The sequence below is a fragment of the Eucalyptus grandis genome, chromosome 4 (genome assembly GCF_016545825.1).
Source record: "Eucalyptus grandis isolate ANBG69807.140 chromosome 4, ASM1654582v1, whole genome shotgun sequence".
Taxonomy (NCBI): domain Eukaryota; kingdom Viridiplantae; phylum Streptophyta; class Magnoliopsida; order Myrtales; family Myrtaceae; genus Eucalyptus; species Eucalyptus grandis.
Genome location: NC_052615.1, coordinates 29,370,580 through 29,395,454, shown reverse-complemented (window position 1 = coordinate 29,395,454; position 24,875 = coordinate 29,370,580). Strand labels below are relative to the sequence as shown.

General features: G+C 39.9%; 5 protein-coding genes across 5 annotated transcripts; 2 read left to right on the top strand and 3 right to left on the bottom strand.

Annotated features, from left to right (window-relative positions):
- Positions 1-310: 310 nt before the first annotated feature.
- Positions 311-976, bottom strand: LOC104430173. The gene has a single exon (XM_010042932.2). It carries the CDS (start codon positions 974-976, stop codon positions 311-313), a length of 666 nt encoding a protein of 221 aa, XP_010041234.1.
- A 5,649-nt stretch (positions 977-6,625) lies between these two features.
- On the bottom strand, positions 6,626-7,207 carry LOC104430172 (dirigent protein 5). Its single transcript, XM_010042931.1, has one exon. The coding sequence runs from the start codon at positions 7,205-7,207 to the stop codon at positions 6,626-6,628; it is 582 nt and encodes a 193-aa protein (XP_010041233.1).
- A 2,291-nt stretch (positions 7,208-9,498) lies between these two features.
- On the bottom strand, positions 9,499-17,288 carry LOC104430171 (dirigent protein 5). Its single transcript, XM_039310878.1, has 2 exons — positions 17,214-17,288; positions 9,499-9,954 (listed from the first exon to the last, which is right to left on the bottom strand). Exons 1-2 carry the CDS (start codon positions 17,286-17,288, stop codon positions 9,499-9,501), a joined length of 531 nt encoding a protein of 176 aa, XP_039166812.1.
- A 3,675-nt stretch (positions 17,289-20,963) lies between these two features.
- LOC120292606 (uncharacterized protein At5g41620-like) lies at positions 20,964-22,247 on the top strand. Its single transcript, XM_039310877.1, has 2 exons — positions 20,964-21,371; positions 22,119-22,247. The coding sequence occupies exons 1-2, from the start codon at positions 21,219-21,221 to the stop codon at positions 22,245-22,247; spliced, it is 282 nt and encodes a 93-aa protein (XP_039166811.1). The 5' UTR covers positions 20,964-21,218.
- A 351-nt stretch (positions 22,248-22,598) lies between these two features.
- Positions 22,599-23,916, top strand: LOC120292605 (uncharacterized protein At5g41620-like). The gene is given in 4 exon segments (XM_039310876.1): positions 22,599-22,832; positions 22,834-23,080; positions 23,083-23,453; positions 23,455-23,916. Coding segments are annotated over 4 exon segments (1,164 nt in total). The 5' UTR covers positions 22,599-22,748.
- The last annotated feature ends 959 nt before the right edge of the window (positions 23,917-24,875 follow it).

Sequence of the window (24,875 nt, the reverse complement as noted above, 5' to 3'; positions counted from 1 at the left end):
CCGCGAGCCTCTGGCTTTCCTCTTGAACAGTCAGTTGGAAGATTCGTCCGAGGGGAGGCACCGGATCCATCACCAAGATCTGAGATCGAAAGGTTAGATAATTTTCGTTCAAAATCAAAAGGAATCGTGTCGCCTTCTCTCTCTCCTTTATAGATCTGTACTATTGGAGCGTCTCTGCCGGTCCCTCGAGCTTCTCCTCCGTTGCTTCGAGTTGGTTCTAGAGAGATGACAATTTGTTGTAGCAGGTCGTGACGGTCGTATTTCCCTGTTTTAACTCGCTTAATTCATGCATGAGGGAAAAGATCTTGGCTCAATCTAGTTTCCCGTACATTTTTTTGATGTTATCCCACATCCTTTTTGAATCTTCCGTCGGAGGAAGCCCGGCGGCCACCTCTGGAGAGATGCAATTGCCGATCCACGTTCGGATGAGATGGTTGCACTTTCTCCAGTGCCTGGCCAGTCGCTCGTCCGACGGTATGGGTATTATTCCGTCGAGAAATCCGTCTTTATCCTTCGTCACAAGGGCCCGCCGGAAATCCTGTGACCATTTGGAGTAATTCTCCGACCCGGTAAGATGTAGACTAATCAATTTCAATTCTGGATCGTCGGCGGTTGATACATATAAAGGGTCGCTAGGTTCCGGTCGGCCAGTGACGGCAGCGATCGGAAACGGAAGGAAGCCCGGTGGAAAATTTGGGTAGGGGTTCGCCCCTGTACCCGATCCGTTAAATCCAGATCCATAAGCCGCATTAGAAACACCCGGGTAGGGATTCGACCCTAAACCCGGTTCACCCGACCCGCTCACTTGTTTTGAACCGACGGCTGAGTTTACCCCATTCGTGGTTGGCAGGCTCCCGTCGAGCTGGGGGTTGCTCAGGCTACTCCCAGTCCCCGGCGATGATGCATTTGGGGAAGCCCCAACGTACCATGGATATGGTACCCAATGGTAAGGATGCCCAGAAACCGGCAACCCCATGTTTGACTGAGCCGGGTGATACTGCCATGATAGACTTTGAATTTGAGTTTGCTGTTGGATTGCCGGAATTGTGGTTTGAACTTGTTGTGCAGATGTAGCCTCTCCTGTGGATTGTGTATCCGAGCCAGAGGATGGATTTTCTGGTGGATTCTTGGTGAGTAACCTCATTTGCTTCTTTCTTCTCTAACAAATTTTGATTCATTCTCTGCTTTGATCTGGTTTTGCAAATCAGGAAGCTTCGACAGGCAATCAATGTATGCGGAAGCGGAATTAAGAGCGGCGCTACGATACCATGTCAAAAGACGTAGAGAAGCAAAAGAACAGATCTGAAGGGAAGAGGAGATCGTAAAGCTTTTGTGGAAATTTTCTGTTTTTCTGTATATCATTCAATGTTTGTTACACTGTAATATAATACAGAAGATACATGAATAAAAGGAAAAGAGATATTTTTACAATCGTATCAATATCTCAATCTAATCAATCTAATCCGTATCAATATCTCAATCTAATCAATCTAATCCCTAATTGATCTAATGCATGATCATAACCAAAAATAGATCCTGCATATCTTCCAACACATAACCTCTAAAAAAATAGTCATTTGAGTGTCATAATTTTTAATATATGACAGTTTTTTTAAAATATTCACCTAGGTGCCGAAAATCAAACATAATTGCACTTGTGATGAATATTTTCAAAAAGTTATAGCACTCAAGTGAGCCTTGTATGAAAATTATGCTACTTATGGTGTCGTTTTTCCCAATCTATTTTAAAGTTTAACCCATTATACAAAAACGTAGTTTAAAGGGGTGTACAATTACTTATTCATTGGGACACTTAACCCCCGGGAGGGTTTGTTTGGATTTAAATAAAAGCCAAAACATACTAATATTCGAGTGTTGCCAAAGTTTGAAGTGTTTCAAACCAAAAAAATTAAAGTGCCTGAGTTTTAAGATTTCAATTAAGCAAAAATAAAAGTCAATCCCTATATGATATTTAAATGTTACAACATCCCACTATGCAGAGGCCCAGATTCATCCTGAAATCAAAGCGTATGAATACCCGACTGATGAAGTAAATAAAGGGTCTTGACGTAATAATGACTCCCTTGAGTGATTATTTGGAAGAGGATCTGCCGGCCCGCGTAAGATTTGAGTTGTGGGAAAATTCCCTTCCAACTATTGTGAATCAGCTTTTATAGAACTTTTTTTTTTTTTTTTTGGTCAGAAAATGTAGATACTTTCATTCATTAAAACGAGAAATACAAGAAGTCGACAAGTAAGATTCCGAACATAAGATTTCGAAAGAGCTGGAGGAGGATTAGACATCCAGTTTTGAGGGAGTGATTTTGTTGCGTTAGCCTTCGCTAACCGGTCACACGGAATTGGCTTCACGTGGGCAGTACACCACTGCGTCGCACTTGATTGGGCCGGGATCTTGTTGCATTGGTCAAGGATGGTCTGCACATTCCAGGGTGTTCGGCCCACCCATTAGGCTTTACTTTGCAGTCAAACAGTCGAGACTCACATTGCACTTTCTTTGCTTCAACTAGTTCGGATCCGGCTTCTTCCACGTGCGCTTGCTTTTTGGTTGCAGAAACTCCAGCCCCTTCAAGATCGCTAGGGTTTTCGATCTGCACGGATGAAGAGGCTCGAGTTTCGCTCACGAAGCCGTCCACCACCTGTTCGGCGTGATTCCTCAGTATTCCGGCGACAGATCCGACCGGTTCTCCTGGCACCCACGAGCCATCGACGTTGAGTTTCAGTGTTCCTCTGTTCGGCGGTCTCCATCTTCTCGGTAAGTGCAAGTCTGTGGGTTTCTTAGCTTCGTTTGTGTTGTGCCATCTTCTGAAATTTTGGAGGTTTGCTTGTGCGAGATCAACGATTGTGTTCGGATCGCGGTTTTGCTGCGAAGATGGTGCTATTGCGGGCTTTCCATATGAACCAGAGAACCATCGTCACTAATTCCTTTTCGGGTGAGTGATAGTTGCCTTCGAAGCTTTCCTTCAACCATTTATCAAACCTGGATATGTGCGTGGGTTTACACATGAGATTAATCCTTGGGTCTGTCCATATTTTCTTTGTCCACTTACGAGAGGAGGAACGAGGTGCTCGGTGGTTTCCGGATGTGCGTTGCGAAGCGAGCGGGTGGGTGAGGTAACACCTGTCTTTTGTAGAGGTTTTCTCTAGTTGGTATTGCATTTTGACATATGCTCCATGCAAATATGCGCATTTTCGGGGGGATAGATAACTTCCATAGCTGTGTCCATAGTGTTCGAGGGGGCTGGTATGAACTTGATGCTCTGCTTTGTTCTGTTTTTGACGTTTGCGCACACACTTTATTGTATCCGCTCTTTACTGTGTACAATCCAGACCTGTTCCCTTTCCATACTAAATTGTCTTCCTGTTGATTTGGGCTTAGAGGGATGGATAGGATTTCATTTGCCACTCGGTCTTCAAATAGGTTTTGAACTTCTGTTTCTTTCCATGCTCTGCTTTCTTCGCTGATAAGTTCTGCCACCATTATAGGGTCATTTTCGTTTGCCGGCCCACCTATAACCCCATATGCTAGCCATTTATCCTCTCGAATTCTGATTTGCTTGCCGTTTCCTACCTTCCATTCCACCTCCTTTTCAATAGCTTCTCTCCCCACAAGAATGCTTTGCCAACCCCATGAGGGACGCTGCCCTCTCCCTGCCTTCCATATATCTTCGTTGGGGAAGTAGACTCCTTTTAGTATTCTGCTCCATAAGGCTGAGGGGGATTGAGATAACCTCCAGGCTTGTTTGCCCAACATTGCCTTGTTAAAATTTGTCAAGTCTCTGAATCCGAGCCCTCCTTCATCTTTCCTCAGTTTCAAAACTTCCCATTTCTTCCAGTGCAAACCACTCCTTTTGTCGTTTTGTTTCCACCAAAAAGATGCAATTCTTCTTTCGATTGCCTTGCATATTGAGATGGGTATTTTAAAGATCGACATTGCATATTGAGGCAGGGCTTGCACAACACTTTTTATCAGCGTTTCTTTTCCTGCTTTGGACAGAATCTTCTCTTTCCAGCCTTCCAACTTCATGTGTACCCGAGCTAGGATCCAAGCGAACATTTCTTTTTTTGATTTTCCCCAGTTCGTCGGGACTCCGAGATACTTTCCTGTTTTGTCGATGATCGGCACTCGAAGTTCTTGCGCTAGATTTCTTTTTAGAATTGGAGGACAGCCCCTGCTAAAACAAACCCCTGATTTGTTGAGGTTGATTGCTTGACCCGTGGCAAAACAATACTGGTTTAGGACAGCTGCTAAGTTTTGGCATTCTGAAATAGTCCCATCAAGGAAGAAGATAGCGTCATCGGCAAAAAGTAGGTGTGATAGGGTAGGGCAGTGTCTATTCAAGGTTATTCCTGTAAGGCTTCCATCTGCCATAGCCTTATGCATTAACCACGATAATACATTCGATACTAGGATAAAAAGATAAGGTGAGAGAGGGTCACCTTGCCTTAGTCCCCTTGATGGTCTGAAAAATTGCATTGGCTCCCCGTTTACTTTCACACTAAGACTGGTTGTTGTGACGCATTGCATTATCAGCCCAACCCATCTTGTATTAAAGCCCATTTTCAGCAAGCATGCCTCCAAAAAGTCCCACTCTATCCTATCATACGCTTTTTGCATATCAAGTTTCAGAATGGCTTGGAACTTCTTTTTTCTCTTCTTGATGGAGCTGGTGTATAACTTCCTGCACTATTAATATATTGTCTTGGATTTGCCGACCTTGCACGAATGCACTCTGCTCGGATGTGATAATTTCTGGGAGCCATCTCTTCAATCTGTTTGCCATCACTTTTGCAATAATTTTGTAGCTGAAATTACATAGGCTTATAGGTCTGAATTGGGTTATGCTTTCTGGATTTTTGACCTTCGGTATTAGGGAGATATGTGTTTGATTGAGGGTGGGATCGATGATACCTGTCTCAAAGAAAGTTTGGACTAGCTGGATAGCTTCATGCTTTACTTCCTCCCAAAAGTGCTGATAAAATTGCCCGTTTAGACCATCTGGACCCGGAGCTTTAGTTGATCCTAGTTGGAAAACCGCTTCTTCGACTTCTTCCATTCTCACGTTTTCCAGGAGGTGAGCATTAATTATCTCATTTACTGGGCTAGGGCACTGATTTAGGACTGGCTGGATGTTCCTCGGACCCACAGTTTCATATAGTGTTTGAATAGGTCACGTGTCATGTCAGATTGTGCATGCCTATGCTTAAAGATATCCTCGTTGGGCTTCTCATAAAAAAATGGCACATTTTTTAAGACATTATTATAATACGTTAGCCTATATGAATTTAAAATATCCCCAACAACGGCCACCCTCTTGGCCTGTTTCGGATTTTTTTAGTAGACGTTTTCATATATTCTGAACTTTATAGCTTTTTGGAAAATACACTAAAAATCATTTTTAAGCTCATATTTCATCCTCTCTTTCTTACATACAACTTGCTTTAAGTTTCCTACCAATGTAAGAAATAATTTACGCAGTCACGATTAAATGATTTACGCATGGAAAAATTCGATTATAAAACTAATTCTAAACACATATAACATTCATCCAACGGTAATATGTAAGTGATTTCTTACACTAGCGCTTCACCTACCCATAATCCTTTAACAAAATTACACTTTGCATCCTAAGATTTCATGCCGGAAGACAAACAACACCTTTCATTAGCTTTTAATTTTTTGTTGAAACCAAATACCTCATTCAAATCTCAAGATGATACATAAGATAATCAAAATAAAGCATATATCAAACAACAAAGTAGAACTATAAAGCACAATTTAAGCACACTCTTACACCACAAGAATAGATTTGTTTCAACATCAAACAAAAATAAATGGTAGCCGATCATCAAATCTCACATTATCATAAGTGATGAAAATACACCTTAAACTCCTTTTTCCAGCATTCTCCCTAAGTATCCTCCCTTTAAACCCATTCAGCATTCTGGGCTAAATCCAAATAATTTATGACTGGACAGACTTAAATGCAATTTATATGGACATATTATTACTAAATGAAAAACATTCCTAATGCCTATACTGCAAATGCAAGAAACGTTAATGACATTTTTGTTTAAGAATTGGAGCCGACTCTCAATTTTTTGTATGATAAATGATTAATTATGATGATCAAAATTTAGGTGTCGAAAGTGTGCATCCGCGACAATTCATCAAGTAAAAAAACTTTGGTACACACGTTAAATTGCCTACCTTAGAAGACATAGAAGCTCCATCCGGTTGACCACATGAGTCCTGGAGGAGACTTCGAATGTCCATGAGAAATTTGATGAAGAAGTGTGCTGTGGCCCCACCACTGTTTCCTTTTCACGAATTCGAGGTCCAGATTGTGATACAAGAGGGGGGCTCGAGGATCGTACTGTGATAAAGAAAAAGTACTGCTTTAGATGTTCTGATAATCTTAACATAAGGCAAAAGATTGCAGTGTTCCCATAACGACGACGATGAATTAAGACCATAACCACGACGGAAAATTCAGATGGGTACTTCATTTTCTCTTAACTAGATATAGATAAGCGACAAGAAAAGCAAGTACTAAGTAAAAATAAGATTCACACAACTAGACGCATAAGGGACTGATATTTCTTTCTAGTGACATTCATACAACTTGATATCCATCTTTAGGCGAAAATATTTGAACCCTTCAATTGCCTCCGTCTGGAATGTCATGATTCCTCTAGCTATGAAAAAATCACCCGTGCCACCGACAATGGAGAGATCCCTAGTCTTCTCCATCAGCATGTCTGCCCCCATAATGTTTATCGTGCCGTTGTACTCGGTCGAGTTGAACACCAACGTGTATGAGAACCAGACACTATAAGCGGTCTTCGTGTTGTAGAAGTAGAGACCCTCAGCTCGTGCCGCCGGAGTCGAGTGTAGGTGCTGGTCTTTCGTGACCAGGTCATCGAACACGACCATCAGGCCTTGCATGAATTGGTCAAGCCCGGTCGGCTTGGTCACCTCTGCGGATGTCGCATTGGCTGTATAGTTGCCTCTGAAGAGGATGTCGTGGTAGTACAGGACTATCCTTTTGCGTGGTTCACTCTTTTTGAATGGTGTTCTCGTAGCAAAAATAGGTGAAAATGTAATTAGGACAAGCAAGAAGAAGAGGTATTTTACTACGAACATCCTCATACTGTTTGTGCTTGATGTCTTGGTGATGACAGGCATTAGCACCTCAATTCAACTTATATAGCAGTCATGAGCGAATTTGTCCTTGTCACTAGCTCATACATATTCCCAAATGAGAAATAACATAGATAATGACTTGTATATATAATCCAAGAATGCACAAAGTGCTTGCTGCTACTTTTAGCGTTTTCTTGCGTGGTAGGTGGAGATTACGGCAGTGTGGCAACTTTATTTCATAGTTTTAGATAAAAAATTTCTCCCGTTTCAATTTGCTCAATTAAGATTTTAAGTTTTTGATCATTCATTTGAATAGAGTAGCAAAGTAATACTATTTAGTGAATTAGCTTATATGGAACTTACCATATAAAAATACATCACGCATGTTGTGTCAGATTGTATATTTCTATTATGTAAGATATCTTCGTGGTGCATCTCTGAATGATGACACACATTTAGCAACATTATGATAGCATGTTAGATTAGAAAAATATCACGCGTGACACCTCGAGTTTAATTTTTATTGCTTTGCTTCAATACATAATTGCCATGCCCCATCTGAATGAAATCCCACGTGTATTTATCTACCATCATAAAGTTAAGCGACAATTTTAAATGCCCCCCAAGAGCCCACCCTCGTGGCCTGTTTCGGATTTTATAGTAGACGCTTGCACATTTTCCGAACTTTTGGCAAACACACTAAAAATCATTTTTAAGCTCATGCTTCATCCTCTATTTCACATGCAACCTTCTTCAAGTTTACTACCGTTGTAAGAAATAATTTACACAGTCACGATTAAATGGTTCACAAGTGGAAAAATCCGATTACAAAATTAACAATAAAAACGCATGTCATTCATCCTACAATGAATATGTAAGTGATTTCTTCCACTGGCGATGCACTCAACAACAATCCTTTAACAAATTACACTTTACATCCTAAGATTTCATGCTGGAAGAAAAAAAAACGCCTTACATTTTATTTTATTTTTTTATCGAAAGCAAATATCTCATTCATATTTCAAGAACTCAAAATCATACATGAGAATTCCAAAATAAAGCAAATCCCAAACAACAAAGTAGAATGATAAAGCACAAATTGTTGTGATAATCATCCTCTCTTCCCACAAGAACAGGTCCGTCACAACATTGAAATAAAATGAACATGGGTCAATTACCGAATCTTGCATCACATAAATGATGAACACACCATAATCTCCTCTAATAACTACAATTTGCCCAGTGGGTGGTGCACGCTACTAGTCAAAAGACTATACTACTCAGCATGAGAGAAAATAGTAGAATATTTAAATTATTAAATCATGTCTTCATCTAATAACTTAAAATTCTAAAATTGCAATAATTTTTTTAAATAATTGATATTAATCTCACAAAATCTCGCAATGACAATATGATTAATGAGTTGGTGGATGGTCCCAAATGCGGTAAAATGCAGAGTTAAAACCGGCACTCTCTTTGTTGAAAGCAAAAAAACAAACACAAGAGAACGGCACGTCGAAAGCCGTTGGTGTTTTCTTTTATTCTGATGACATATCTGACATTGACTCACGAGATAGCAAGTTTTGCAGCGCAAGTCTCCTTGTGTAATCCATTACGTTCTTTTAAGAGGGAAAAAAATGTTACGGCTAATTCATGGCGAAACTGATGTCATATAAGAAAATGGCCTATTAACTATGCTCTCTGGACATGTAATAATTCGCTTTTGCATGTTCATTAAATATTCTGGTCATTCATTGGGACTTGTGACACCAGAAAGTTTCCTAAATTACGTCTAGTGTACGATTAATTTTTTACACTTTGATTATGTTAACATGCTTTAACGTTGTACAATGATTTTCGACGTGTTATGACATTTTTGCATTCAATTACGATGACCTATTCTAAGATTATCAGATACACAATCAGGTGTGCCATAGAAGTGTCCCGTCAACAAATATTGTTAATGGCATTTGCCAAGCCAATTATGCACAAGTAACAGAAGAAAGAAGCGATGAAATGTCACACACACATGGATTGGACAGCTTGTGTCCATTCGAGATAATGGATCAAGTCAGAAAATTTTGGTAGCTATGTGAAATTGCCTACTTCAGAAGACATAGAAGGTCCATTTAGACATGAAATAGGGGAATGTTGTGATAAAAAGAGGGGGAGTTCGAGCATGATAGAAGTGCTAATTTAGATTATCTGACGATCTTAACACAAGGAAAAGTTGCGGTGTCTTTATGAAGACGCCTAGGGCACAAGAAAAGCACTTACTAAGTAGAAATAAGATTCACACAACTAGACGCATAAGGGACTGACTATTTTTCCTTCTAGGAACATTCATACAACTTGATATCCATCTTCAAGCGAAAATATTTGAACCCTTCGACTTCATCCGTCTGAAATGTCGCGATTCCTCTAGCCATGAAGAAATCGCCCGTGCCTCCGACGACGGAGAGATCCCTAGTCTTCTCCATCATCATGTCTGCCCCCATAATGTTCATCGTGCCCTTGTACTCGGTCGAGTTGAACACCAATGTGTATGTGAACCAGGCATTGTAAGTGGTCTTCATATCGTAGAAGTAGAAACCCTGGGCCCGCGCCACCGGGGTTGAGTGTAGGTGCTGGTCTTTTGTGATTGGGTCGTCGAACACGACCAACATGCCAAGCACGAATTTGCCTAACCCGGTCCCGTTGGTCGCCCGCGCAGATGTCGCGTTGGCCGTATCATTGCCTCCGAAGAGGATGTCATGGTAGTAGAGTACAACTCTCTTGCAGGGTTCATTCTCTTTGAATGTTCTTGTCGCAAAAACAGGTGAAAATTTAACGAGGACAAGGAAGAAGATGGAGTATTTCACTACGGATATCCTCATATTGCTTTTGCTTAATGTCTTGGTGATGGTAAGCATTAGCACCTCAGATCAACTTATATAGGAGTCAATGAGCCAACTTGTTCATTGTCTCTAGTTCATAGATATTCCCAGTAAGAACAAAACCGTGCGCCAGCTCGTATATAATCCACGAATGCGCGTAGTGCTTGATGCCAAGTTAGTAACTTCCAGTGCTTATTTCAGGTGGTAGGTTGGGGATTAAGACAGGGTGGCAATTTAATTCCCCGCTTTTTGCTGACTTTTTCCTTCCCATTCAATTTGGTTAATTGAGGTGTATTTATGTTTGTAGTGCTTTCGTAAGAGTAGCAAAGCAATGTGAGATTATAGAGATCAATACGCATCTAATAAGATTAGAAGATGTTTGCAATTAGTATTGTGTACTTGAGTTAGCTTCAAATCAAAGGATTTTAAAAGATTACAATTAGGGTCGTTTTCCACTAGAATTTACGAGTACGAATGCATCATGTTTTTAGTTTCCTAACTAAACGATACCATCAAGAATAAGTGCATGGATTGACTAGAGCGACCAGCTTGGAAATTTAGTATTCTGTGCTTTTTTATAAGGGAAAAAGGTCGCAAGGTTTAGAAGTTTCATTCCCAAGTCTTAAATTATCATGTGAAACGATATCTTCATATAAAATCAATGTGAGATGGCTTTTCAATATAAAATATTTGTGACATTAACGCTACCTCTATAAAAGTTTGAACTATGATATAAATTTAATAGCGTGTTTGTTTGGATTTAAATAAAAGCAAAAACATACTAATGTTCAAGTTTTGTGAAAGTTTGAGGAGTTACAGACTTAAAAAAGTTAAAAGTGCATGAGCCGCAAGATTTCAACTAAGAGAAAAAAAAGAGAATCAATTCACGTGAGCCGCAAGATTTCAACTAAGCAAAAAAAGAGAATCAATTCAGACAGAGCCTAATATTTACATATTGCAAGACTCTCGCTATGAAGAGGCTGAGATTTATTCTGAAATTGAAGCGTAGGAATATACAATTGATGAAGTAAATAAAGATGATCGAAAAAACAAAAATACGAATACTTCATTTATATAAACATGATAATGACTGCCTTGAGTGAGTATTTGGAAGAGGATCTGCCGGGCCACTTAAGATTTGAGTTATGGAAAGATGCCCTTTCAGACTCTTGCAGTTTAGTAGTTGCCTATAGGGAATCTTATCATCCAAGGATAAGTTAAAAGAATCCTCCAATCTATAATTGTCATTTGTACGTATGTTGAGTATAATACAAATGCTGAATGCCAATGCTATTTGAAGGAATATAAATTGTATTTGGTAAAAAGTCTTTGCGAATAAACTTTAAGTTCAAGTTGTATTTAGTTAAAAAAAACTTTTGCAATAGCCTTTGGGTATATTTTTTAATAATTTTTTTATTTAAAAAGACCAAAACTCTTCATCAGTCCACGAAGAGCTATGGCCATTGCAAGCCAAATCTAGTGCCGTTGGCCATCGGTTGAGGTCGCATGAGGTCGAGTAACCCTCGGCGCTTGGGTCTCGCAACCTTAGGGCGACAGCTTGGGTTGCACGGCGCCTAGGTTGCACAACCCAAGAGAGGTTACCCAAGTTCGAGTGACCTCAACCAATGGTTATTGGGCTTTCAAATTTTCCAAGGCTGCTAATATTTAGCCCAAGGCCCTTTCGGAAAACTTACTGAACTCCCCAATATTTCCCTAAAGGGCTTTAGGGGCCAAAAGCCTCTTGGGAAAGCTATATCAAACGCGTGCTAAATAAGGGTGATTGGATCAGGGTGGGTAGGGTCCATAATTGGACCCTATACCCGACTCGTTATAAGGTTTCTTTTTTGGACCCTATACCTGACCCTATTTGCATTGGACCCGTACTCCGACCCACCCGTTTTTCCGGTTCGGGCCGGGGTTAACACTGTTTATATTGGAACTTGTTTTGCATAAAAATTGTTGTACAGCAACCTCACAACTTGTTTTGCATAAAAACCGTGAGAACTAGCGATTAAAAACACTGTCAATCAAAATGCAAATGACTTCATTCTTATCCAAAAGTTCCTAGGTATCACCATGCACGCTTTCAAACCAGCAAAACAATCGATCTCAAAGAAGATAGAACTTCTCTAATCTCAAAACCGAAATACAAAGTGAATCCCAATCGAAAATCCGCCGATGATTTACACAAACAGCTTCCATATTCCATTGCCAATCGGTAAATCAGAAGTTCCTTGGGACCTCAACCTTGTCCTTGATGCACTCGATCTTTTGTCTTGATCCATTGACTGAAAACTGAAAACAAATTATATAACACTAGGATTCTATAAAAACATATTAGTTTTCATAATAAATCATATCTCTCAACATAACTTTGGAGACAATGCGTTTCAAAACACAAAAGGTCAAATCCCAATAGTTGTCAAAAGATCCCACAATAGTCTACTCTAAAAGGATGTCAAAATATTTCCTCTTTTTCGCAAAAACATAATGTCATCTGCACAAACATTAAAACAAGTGAAGGCTTCAGTTGCTTAACTTGTTTTGTGTTCCACGTAAATGCCGACTGCAAGTCAGCCGAGATATTCAATGTCAAGCTAACTTGCAGGATCCAAAAGAAAGGCACTGAATCAAAAAGATAGATCTAAGATGCTTTTACACAAGCAGATTCAAACAAAATAAGTTTTCTGATGTGCAATATTAAAAACAGCATTATACTCATTATACTAGACAAAGTCAGCACCAACTACAGTTTTAAGCAGCAGAACCTACAATGGCACTTCGAAATTCCAATAAGCAACATACATAGGCATTGAAAATCATCTTTCCTTTCATCATGTATGATTAGAGAGGAACCAACAATCACAAAATCCTTGACAAAATTCACGCTCCTAGGGTTCGGTAAATTGGCCAAAACCATCCAAAACGGCAATGCAATTGACCTTTTGGTTCTGTGGCAGAACCAAATCCGAGACGAAACAACAAGAATTCAAAAAGAAAAAGAAGAATTGAAAGTTGGAGAAAATGGGAGACCTTTCTTGACTAGTGGTGTCCCAAATCTGAGCTTGATGACCTTGACATTGACAGTGAGAGTGTGGGTGGTGAACTCGATGCCAATGGTGGACTTGGACTTTAGCTTACAGATGAGGAAGCCAGTGATGGATGAAATAGAGCGACGGGGAGCTGGCGATGGTGCAACTGTCAGCCAGCCGAAGATGGATGGAAGCGAGCGAGGAAGACACACCAATGATGAAGGAAAATGCCGATTTCAGACCCCGCCTAGTCCTCCCCAATCCAAGGCGAGCTCGAAGAAGAGGTCTTTTACTCAAAGCGGATGAACGATGAAGGAAACGAAGTCTGCGAGTGCGACTCGCGAGAGAAAGGTAAAAAAGAAACGGGGGAACAAATTAGGGTTTTGGTTTTGGACTTTTAGGTTGGGCTTACAAACCGGTTTTCAAATTGATTCCCAAACCGGTCCGGTCGATCCGGTTCCCGGGTGGGTAATCCCCTCCGACGGGTTCCCGAACCGGTTCAAACCGGTTCGAATTTCGGGAACCGATTCTCGGACCGGTTTCAACGGGAACCAATTCCCGACCCTGTTTTTTTCAGGTGGGCTGGTTCGGGAAGGTAAACCCGGTCCGGTTGCACACCCCTAGTGCTAAATCCCTTAGCATCAAATATTGGAACATACAATTAATGAAAAGTAAAAATGATCTCTTTTTCTTGAAGAAAGTACAAAAGAAAAGTTGTAAATCTATTGCATCAATTCAATCTTAAAACATTTTAATTGAACTAATTGAACGACGTTGTGTTGATCTTTTTCTTTTCTAATTGGAGACCCCTGAATATTGGGGATGATGAGAGCTGATCAACATAAAAATACCAAGTGAACAAGTTATAGCAAAGAATCACCATTTTAAGCTCATTCAAATGTTGAATGACATATACATGAAAATAGAACAATGTAGGACATTGACTAACAGTTTTTCTCCCACCTTCCAATAATTTTTTTTTGTCATACTCCTATCTTCCAATTTGACATAATGCTTAACAATCACAAGAATCAAACTCCACCCATTGTAGCCTATGAAGCACGGACACGCTGTCAGAGCTTCCATGTCATGTTAGACACGTGTCGATGTGTCCAAGACATGGTCAACTTTTCTTGACACATTCCGATAGGCATGTCCGAGAGAGGATTGTTGAAGAAGACAATGGAGGGTGGAGGTGAGGGTGAGGGAGCAGAGATGAGGCTGTGATGGCGAGGGAGGGCCAGAGGAAGAGTAGAGACCGAGGTGACCCAAAGGGTCGCAATTGCGATGCTGTGATGGAGGGCCGGCGGCGAGGCTATGACTACGAAGAAGAAAGGGCTAAAGGCGAGGCAGTGAGCGATTGCGATGAGGAGACTGAAAGAGAGCATAAAGGATCGTGCGAGGAGGAGGAGGTCACAGTTAACAAGTGATAGGAGAGAAGGAGGAAGAAAGGGGAAGAACCGGAGGCGGAGAAGGGGGCCCAAGGGGTTGGGGTGGTGTAAGGGTGGTGGGGGCGAGGAGAGAAACAACCGGTGATGAGGGCCCAAGGCCTTGGGGTGGGTGAGGTGAAGGGAAGAGAGAAATGATGGAAATGACAGGTGATGGAGGGGGACAAATGAGGGAAAGAAATCGGGAGGGTGGTGTGGGGGTGGGAGAGAATCGGGGAAAATGACAGGTGATTGGGGGAAGAAAGAAGGAAAAGAACTGAGACGGGGTTTGAGGTGGGGTGGGGAGAGAGAAATGAGGAAGGGAAATAATTTTTGGGAGATGAGAATTTAGGAAAGAAAGGAGGGAGGGAAATAACTTTTGAATGGTAAAGTTATTTTTGTTAGAAAAATAAATAAATAGGCTAAAAATAGTTTTAAAAAATTGATTGTTCAATAATAATAAATTTTTATCATTATAGAATATCATAAATTTATTTAAATAAGTTTATTATAATCTTTTGTTAGTCATTAGTTTCATCTATAATTTTTTTAAAGTTAGAAATATGTTCCCAAATATGGGTACGTATTAACTATGAATATGTCTTTTAAATTTTTCATGAATAGATTTATTAATATTATTAATGTAAATTCATTGTAAGCTCTTTTTTATTACTTATTTATTTTTGAATATGAAACAAATTAATTAAAAATAAAAATCTTCATATAATATATAACGTGTCCCAACATATTAAAATTCTCTATTTTTGAGAAATGATGTGTCGGTGTGTTGTGTCATATCGTGTTACGTGTCGATGCTACTTAGATTGTAGTGAGATCAACAAGGCTTAACGCACCTTGCAATATTTGTCCTAAAGACAAGTGCTTAAATAAAATGAAAATTGGTGTAGTAGCAAAAGCAGCATATGAATAAGGGTGCATTTAGTAAATATTCTGCTCTCGGGAATAATTTTGATTAAAAATGATTATTTTTTATTTTGTTCCCCAGGTGAGTTTTTTGAGCATTTGAAGCGTTTGGTGATTACCCAAAATTTCTATTCCGGAGTAGAAATATGTTTCGTACGGCCCTTAAATTTTTTTTATGACTTAGAATTTCTTTTAATTTATTAATAATTTTATTATATTTTTTCTTTTTTTCTTTTTTTTTTGCTCCTTTTTTTATTTTCCTCGCCCAAGGAAACTAGCAAGCGATCACGATCTTCTCTCGTTCTACGCAATTCATCTAGGGTTAATATCCGAAAAACCCCAAACCTGGGACACTGCGACAAATTTACCTCAAATTATTTTTGACCATGAAAACTCTAAACCGGTATACCTATGACAAATTTACCCCGATCGACTATAAAAACCATAAACTAGTACATTTATGACAAATTTACCCCAAACTAATTTATTCAACTGCAAAAAACCCCCAAAATGATAAATTTGTGACAAATATACCCTTTGCTAAATTGGATTAATACCACAAAAAAATCACAAAAATTGTAAACCGTGACAAACGGTGAAAGTATAAAACTCTAAATTGGTATACCTTCAACTCGTCACGTGTTATTTAACTAAATAATTTGAAAATAAAATTTAATAAAAACTAACGGAGGGTAAATTTGTCACAAGTGTAATAGTTTGGGGTAAATTTGTCAAAAGTATACCAGTTTAGTGTTTTTGGCGGTTAAAAAAATAGTTTGGGGTAAATTTGTCATAAGTGTACCAGTTTGGGGTTTTTCAGGGTATTAACCCATTCATCTACTAAAGGCCGAAAAATATAGAAAATTTGAAGGGACTCCCAAAAAAAGCCATAGAATAGTAATAAAATATGCTCAAAATGTGTCCGGACTTACAAAAATTATTTGAGAAAAAGGGTCGAAAATTCATTAACAGTCTTCACTAGAAGCAGTAAAAGGGACACATACTTTACTAGATTCTACGGTATGAAACAATACATTCTTGGAAAAATAAATAAAAAGAAGCCGGTCTATTATTACCTAGTCCCAAAAAAATGCACATGCATATTGGTGCTCTTTTTCAAGCTGGAAATGCATGCATCCAAATGGTATAATTGCATGAATTCATTGAACTGCTGGTTTGTTAAGCATCGCGTCAGGAATCAATTCGAATATATTTATCCACATGTAGGACTATAAAAGGCTCCACCCATCAGGCAGGGTGCCCCCTCCGGGGGGGGGAAGTGGGTCCCTGGATGGGGTTTCTATCTTAGGGGGTTCCCCGGAAAAAAACCCCCAAGGAACAAGCCCCATGCACAAACTGCATTAACTTCAATCAATGCACTGATACCACGCCACCCAAGTAGTGACATTGAGGCTACTGTTCCTAGAAAGTAACAAAATGACAACACAAGGTTTGTCCAAGGGACTTCTACTACCACGGCACCCTGCTTCTCAAAACACAAAAACAAAAATAGAAGTGAAGTCAAATTAACATGCATCAGAAACTGGAACAACCAAAATCGAGCGCCTATCGTTGTTGAGCATGAAACAATCACTTCAACTTGGTCGGACACAAAAGATCATAATCCCTCACCTTCTTTCACCATCACGGGGTTTCTCTTTCTTTGTACGAGGGAAGCATAAAAGTGAATTGTAACAATTTTTCACCCACGTCCCATGGTCACACGCAAGTATGTAAAAATTAAAATACAGTAATTTACAATTGTGCACCTACTTTCAACTATCTATGCCCTTGAAATAGAATTTTGCTGGTGAGCCACGGTACAACTTGATAAAGAAATAAATAAAATAAATAAATAAATCATTGAGAGACGAAATGATCCTACAGCTTGTTATTTTGGGCTTTCTAGCAGGCCCGACAGTTTCGTCTTCCTTTCTTCATATTTTCTGGTCCGGCAATTACCAAGAAATTAGGACTTTGACAATGCTTTTGTCAACTTTAACGACGGAAGCATTGACATTCCCTCGGAGTGGTTGGAAATTGAGCACAAAACGTTGGATCGCGTAGCCGCGTTATCTTGATGGTCTCGCCTTTTATTCCTTTGACTCCTCTTGTAGGCCTGTCGAGCCGGCTAATTTTGGGGAAATAGGTAAATAAATATTTTTTATTTTTTTATTTTTGATTGGATTGGGTCGGATCATATATCCCTTTCCAAGAGTAGAAAGAGTGTGAACGGCTTTCCCTTCCCATACTTCATCTCCGTACGAAAAGGTGAAGCTAATTTGCTGAAATATAAGGATAGAAAATAATTTCTTCCCATGCCACGCCTCACCAGAAACAGATGCTAATAAAAGAGGATGCTTTTGCGGAATGAAATCTTCCGTCCATGTCATTGTTAAATCTGAGTTAATCTTTTAAGTGTAATAGATTGATGGACATAGCATTTTACTCAAATATAGATAGTGTTATTCTAAATCTTTTGAAAAAAAAAATGTACATGTTTTATTTATCTAGTTTTAAGTTGAAACGCATTGGATCCCAAAATTGGAGAAATTTCTCAAACATTCAAATACGACATATTTTAATTGAAGCCAAAATAAAAATGCATGTCATCCAAAAATTGATGTTATAGTGAAAATGGAGAACATTTTCTCCGTCAAGGAGAATCTTCACGACTAACATTCAGGGAAAAAAACACTCTGACAATTTGGTTGGAAAAATGGGTAGATTGATAATTATAGAAAATAATTTATTTTCATGCCACACCTCGGTAAAAATAGATGCTAAGAAAAGAGGATGCTTTTGTAGAATGAAATCTTCACTCCATGTCATTGTTAAATCTAAGTCAATCTTTTAAGTGTAATAGATTGATGGATATATCATTTTACTCAAATATAGATAGTGGTATTCTAAATTTTCGAAAAAAAATGTATATGTTTTATTTATCTACTTTTAAGTTGAAACGCATTGGATCCCAAAAATGGAGAAATTTCTCAAACATTCAAATATGACATATTTTGGTTGAAGCCAAAATAAAAATGTATGTCATCCAAAAATTGATGTTACGGTGAAATGGAGAATATTTTCCCCATCAAGGAGAATCTTCACCTTCACAACCGACATTCAGGGAAAAGAAAAAACACTCGACAGTTTGATTGGAAAAAGGGTAGATTGATAAGGATAGAAAATAATTTATTTTCATGCCACACCTCGGTAAAAATAGATGCTAAGAAAAGAGGATGCTTTTGTGAAATGAAATCTTCTGTCCATGTCATTTGTTAAATCTGAGTCGATCTTTTAAGTGTAATAGATTGATGGACATAGCGTTTACTCAAATATAGATAGTGTTAATCTAAATTTTTCGAAAAAAAATGTATATGTTTTATTTATCTAGTTTTAAGTTGAAACGCATTGGATCCCAAAATTGAAGAAATTTCTCAAATTTCTAACATTCAAATACGACATATTTTGATTGAAGCCAAAATAAAAATGTATGTCATCCAAAATTGATGTTACGGTGAAAATGGAGAACATTTTCTCCGTCAAGGAGAATCTTCACGATTGACATTCAAGGAAAAAAAAAACACTCGACAATTTTATTGGAAAAAAAGGGTAGATTGATAAGAATAGAAAATAATTTCTTTCCATACCACACCTTGGTAAAAATAGATGCTTTTGTGAAATAAGATCTTCCATCCATGTTATTGTTAAATCTGAGTTGATCTTTTAAGTGTAATAGATTGATGGACATAGCATTTTACTCAAATATAGATAGTGTTAATCTAAATTAAAAAAATGTATATATTTTATTTATTTAGTTTTAAGTTGAAACGCAATGGATCCCAAAACTGGAGAAATTTCTCAAACATTCAAATGCGACATATTTTGATTGAAGCCAAAATAAAAATGTACGTCATCCAAAAATTGATGTTCGGTGAAAATGGAGAACATCTTCTCCGTCAAGGAGAATCTTCACAACTGACGTTCAGGAAAAAAAAAACACTCCGACAATTTGATTGGAAAAAAGGGTTTGATAAGAATAGAAAATAATTTTTTTCATGCCACACCTCAGTAAAAATAGATGATAAGAAAAGATGATGTTTTTGTGAAATGAAATCTTCTGTCCATGTTATTGTTAAATCCGAGTTGATCATTTAAGTGTAATAGATTGATGGACATAATAAAAATGTATTTGTTTTTATTTATCTAGTCTTAAGTTGAAATGCATTGGATCCCAAAATTGGAGAAATTTCTCAAACATTCAAATACGACATATTTTGATTGAAGCCAAAATAAAAATGTATGTCATCCAAAAATTGATGTTACGGTGAAAATGGAGAACATCTTCTCCGTCGAGGAGAATCTTCACGTCTGACAGTCAGGAAAAAAAAAAAAAACTCGACAGTTTGATTGAAAAAAAAAGGGCAGACTGCATTTAAAGCAGCATTTTCAAGGTTCGACTCCCATGTGTGTACGGAGCGGAGTTCCAACACGCCACGGAAATAAACATGCTGCAAAAGGGATTGCGGCCAGTAAGCCTATGAAATCTGGCCAGTGCCTGCCCCCTCTAGGGTCTACGGAAAATTGTCAGGAAACTATGAATTTACCCTTGACTCGAGGTAAACAAGAAGGAATTCAATTCACCCTACATTTTAATTGTTGTGAATCGGATTAGCTAAAATCGCTTCCACGTACCTCCACTCGCTAAACCACTCTCCATAGTTCGATTTTGATTCTATTGGAACCAAACTTATGGACTCACCAATATTTAGCTCAACGGCTCGCGAGGCACAGTCAAGCTTCCATAATGTCTTTCAAAAATAGTAGAATAGTTAGGGAAACATAGACCAAAAGAAAGAAAGAAAAAAATCCTTACAATCACGTAACATACTCGCATAGAACATTTGAGCTTAACCAGCTCGAGCCCAAACTCGAGTTTGAGTTCCTATTATAACTCGAATGCAAAGTGAGTCGAGTCGAGATGATTCGAGTATCGTAATTTTCTATTTTTGATTGGAGGCTAGATGAGCCCATTGGACTGTGAGAAAGCACTGGTCCTCTCTTTATCGCTGGCCGAGGCAATAATAAGCCGGCGAAACCTGCATTTGGCGGGTAGTACCGTACCGTAGAAATACGCAGGGGGAGTTGGCTTCTTCTCACGGGCCGATCTGATCCGACCGGACCGGCTTTTTACTTTCCTCTTTCTCTGATCAGTATCATTCGCACACGCGGACGCTGGTTGTCTGGGAACCTGTCGAGCAGAGCTGTCACGGCGAGGAAGAACCACTGTGGCAGAACAGAGGAAAAACACACAGGAGAGAGAGAGAGAGAGAGGGAGAGAGAGGGAGGGAGGCGTTGGAGTAAACTTCTGCGGCAACAGTGATCAGTCTCTCGCGCTCCAGGAGCCCCAGATCCCCGAAAAAGAGGGGCAAAGGAAAAGAAGGATTTCTTTTTTAAAACCCAAGAAAAGAAAAATGGGTTGAGTAGACAGAGAGAGAGAGAGAGAGAGGGAGAGAGGGGGAGCGAGAAACATGAAAAGGGTGGGGAAAAGTGGGGAGAGGCAGCAGAAAAGGAGGAAAATTTGGGACAAAAGTTAAGGAGGGGCGTAATTCTAAGCAAAAGATGTGGTGGCCCCAGCACTCCAGTGAGGCTCGAGTTCTTTGCGCGTGGAGCTATCATTGCCTCCTCCGGCTCTAACCCTTCTCCCTCCTCCCCTCCATCTTCTCCTCGTGTTTCTGCCAGGAAGCTCGCCGCTGCTCTCTGGGAATTCTCTCACTACCTGGCCTCTTCCAGAATGCACCACCACAATGGCAATCTCGGTAATATTCCCCACTGGCTGCGCCGCCTCCGGAGGGACAAGGATGGCGGCGGCGGCGGTGGCGGTGGGGGTGGCGGGTTTGAGCTCTCTCACTTTCTGGCCGATCCTTCGCCGAGTTCTCCTGAGCAGGTGCATGTTTTGTTTCTTGATTGGCTTATGTGATCTGGCTTTGTGATGGTCGGTCGAGGACTTGTTTCTTGTCCGTGCTGGTATATCTGTTCGAGGGCTATCTGCTGTGTTTCGCGTTTCAGATGTTTGTGTTTTTGCTCCGTGTGTGATCATGACCAATCTTGTATGGTGTCTCCGCTGAGGCTCTGTGCGGTTGGGATGTTTTTGAAGTCTGTTTCTAGAGAAACGCTCATCAGGGTATTTCGGTCTGCATCTCTTTATGATCCTAAGATGGCATCATTATGGCCTCAAGCAGCTTCAGAATTCCGTTATCAGTGTTTGGCTGGTCCGGTCAGGAGACGGCACTCTTGTGTCGAATAGGCAAATTTGACGGAAAGAACAGTGTCTTCTCGGACATGTCCTTGTTAACTGTTGTCAAGGTTCCCTCCCTTCTGGTCTGTACATATGAATTAGTGCAGCCTAGGTCTAATCCAGCTAAATGCACTTCAGAAGCTTTTGTCGGGTATTGACGTCTCTGCTTCTTTACCCTAGTTTCTACGACATCTGAAAACAATTATGCTGTTGTCGTATATTTGAATCGCTAGATCCTTCATTTGCTCATCTTGATCATGTGCTCAGTGCAGCAATTTTCGTGATGGATGCTTTCTGTTGATTTTACCGCTCATTACTTTAGTATGTGACATAGCGTTAAGCTGACGAGGTATTCTTGCAAATTTACTGACTAAGTTGGGTTATGTCATCTAACAGCCAGAGAGTACAAGCAGTTTAAGGAGGCATGTCGCAGCATCCCTCATGCAACATCATCGATCCATTGAAAGAAATAATCGTGCCATACAGCCTGTTTCCCGGCAAGTTATGGAAGTTCGATGGAGGTAATTCTATTTTTGAGTTTAGTTCTGGCTCTCAAGTAATGGAAATTGTATTTTGATGCATTAGGGCTGAGTATCGACTATGCCTAGAACCTCTGCCTGTTTCCTTTCATCTTAGCGTGTTGAGGTAGAAAGGGCCAGAAATCGTTTGTAAAATGTTGGCAATATTATTGCAGACCTTTTATGTTTGTTCCTTTTGATAAATAAACTGGTTATCCTCTGTGTTCATTAGTGTGCTAAATGTCTTTTTGTCACTGACGGGAGCATCGACTACACCGCCTGAACATTTTATATTTTCCTCTCTTGGACAGACTAAACATGGTTTTTAAGGCACTGTTGTTCAGAGCATTCTTAATTGAAACTCTGGGTTCTGTGATTCAAATTGCACAAATTTACTGGAGCCTTATTTACAATTCCTTCGATGAGCTTATTTGCGTAGAGCATCTCAGTTTGTCACTACCATGGGTCTGTTGCCGCGATAAGGCTTTTCGAGTATTAATGATACCATATGCGTGATGTTCATGTGGGCATAATGACTCAAGGTACCATGCCGTTGCAGGTAACTCCATATAACCCAGCAATCACTCCTTCCGAGTTCTTTAGACTTCAAAAGAAGAGTTAATGAGCCACATTACAGCCTCAAAACATCAACAGAACTTCTGAAAGTATTAAACCGTATTTGGAGCTTGGAAGAGCAGCATGCATCCAATATATCACTGATAAAAGCATTGAAGATGGAGCTTGATCATTCCCGAGTCCGGATTAAGGAGTTGCTTCGGGACCAACAAGCTGATCGACACGAGATAGATGCTTTGATGAAGCAAATTTCGGAAGATAAACTAGTTCGAAGAATAAGGAACAGGATCGAATTCTTGCTGCTGTTCAGTCAGCAAGAGATGAGCTAGAAGATGAGAGGAAGCTAAGAAAGCGTTCAGAGAGCCTACACCGTAAGCTAGCTCGAGAACTTTCTGATGCAAAATCTTCTCTATCTCATGCCTTGAGAGAGCTGGAAAAGGACAGAAAATCAAGGAAATTGTTGGAAGATCTCTGTGATGAATTTGCCGTTGGTATAAGAGACTATGAACATGAGGTTCATTCATTGAAACAAAGGTATGACAAGGATTGGGCTGGAGGATCTGAACGGGACCGTTTGATTCTCCATATATCTGAATCATGGCTTGATGAGAGGATGCAGATGAAGTTCGAAGAAGCCCCAAAGTGGTTCAGCAGAAAAGAGCTCGATTGTAGACAAATTGAGCCTCGAAATCGAGACATTCCTTCAAGCTAAGAGGAAGGACGCCCTTAAGAGCATCGACAGCACATTACCAAGGGAACGGCGAAATTCACTTGAATCTGTTCCTCTGAATGAGGTTGTAAGTGCGCCTCAAGATCTGGGTGATGAAGATGATTCTGATGGAAGTGATTCTAATTGTTTTGAGCTGAATCGACAAACCCATGGTGAGTTTAAGGCATATATGGATGAAGCGTCAGAAGATCCTGCTGATGACAAAGTCGAAATAGAGCTAACCAAGAAAAAACGCGCACCTCGTGGGAGGAGGAAAGCTCAGAATTCATCCAGTGTTCAGGCTAAGTCTGAAAAAGCTGGTACCACAAGGGATAAAGGGCTGATGGAAACCCAGCCGAGGTTACGTCACCCACAAATTGGACAACCATGAAGCTACGGATGAGTTTAGCCACGAAAGAAAGAACAAATCTGAAGTCCGCAGTTTAACGGCAAATTCCATGCTGGATGACTTCATAAAGAATCAATTAAAGTTGTCGAGTGGAGGTTCTGTCCATCCTGATGTCGACTTTGGGGAGGCTTCATGCAGTAACTCTGCATGGAGGACTCAGGCGAGTCCAGTACGACCATGGATGGTGAAACAGTCGTCTAACGATCCAGATGTATCGGAGTCATCATCGAAACTGCCGCCTGTCATAAAGGAGAATACATTGAAAGCGAAGCTTATAGAACAAGGTCAAGGGGCAGCGCTCACGGTTAAGAGCTGCCAGAGGTTTCTCATAGGTGTAAAGCAGTTTGTGAGGAGGAACCCGCGAATAGAGGCTGTGGCTGTCAGTCAATGTCCCGGATTCCTAGCCTGAATATCACTCTCAATACTCGACTGTGATTATGGTTCTCCGTGTTTTTTTTTTTTTCTTCTGATGATGCGTTCTATTTTTGTTTAAGAGAATGAATCGCCCTTGTAATACCAATATGGAGCAATACAGAAATGAGTATTTAAGAAATGGAATCTAGAGAAATTCAGAGTCTGTATTGGTCACATTATGGTCCATTGAGGTTCCTTTCATGGTGCACTGCTGGTTGGAATCGTCCATGATGCGGAAGAATACGAGAGAATCACGTACTTTCTGAATGGTTTCGGTGCATATTCTTAATTGCGCTTCTATGTTGCCCTTTTCCGCCTTACACTTTGTGTTAAGGCATACGTAAGCTCTTGTGGTGAACAGAAGTGCTTTAGCATTTTTATCGGTACTCTTGTCATTGCCTCAGGCAGTTCCTGTTTGATCATGGAAATAAAAGGTCTATTCGAAACCTCTATGTTGTTGGCGTGGTCAGGTTCCCTGACCTGTGAATCTGGCAATTTCTTTTGATTCATAACCAAGTGCTTGATGG

What these genes read in the sequence shown, in the direction of transcription:
- LOC120292606 (XM_039310877.1), top strand. Translation starts at nt 21,219, where the DNA reads ATGCACCACCACAATGGCAATCTCGGTAATATTCCCCACTGGCTGCGC. An exon ending in CGCCGAGTTCTCCTGAGCAG is followed by an intron (nt 21,372 to 22,118) that starts GTGCATGTTTTG and finishes GTCATCTAACAG; the next exon opens with CCAGAGAGTACAAGCAGTTT.
- LOC104430173 (XM_010042932.2), bottom strand. Translation starts at nt 976, where the DNA reads ATGGGGTTGCCGGTTTCTGGGCATCCTTACCATTGGGTACCATATCCA.
- LOC104430172 (XM_010042931.1), bottom strand. Translation starts at nt 7,207, where the DNA reads ATGCCTGTCATCACCAAGACATCAAGCACAAACAGTATGAGGATGTTC.
- LOC104430171 (XM_039310878.1), bottom strand. Translation starts at nt 17,288, where the DNA reads ATGATTTATTTATTTATTTTATTTATTTCTTTATCAAGTTGTACCGTG. An exon ending in AGCAAAATTCTATTTCAAGG is followed by an intron (nt 9,955 to 17,213) that starts GCATAGATAGTT and finishes ACATTCAAAGAG; the next exon opens with AATGAACCCTGCAAGAGAGT.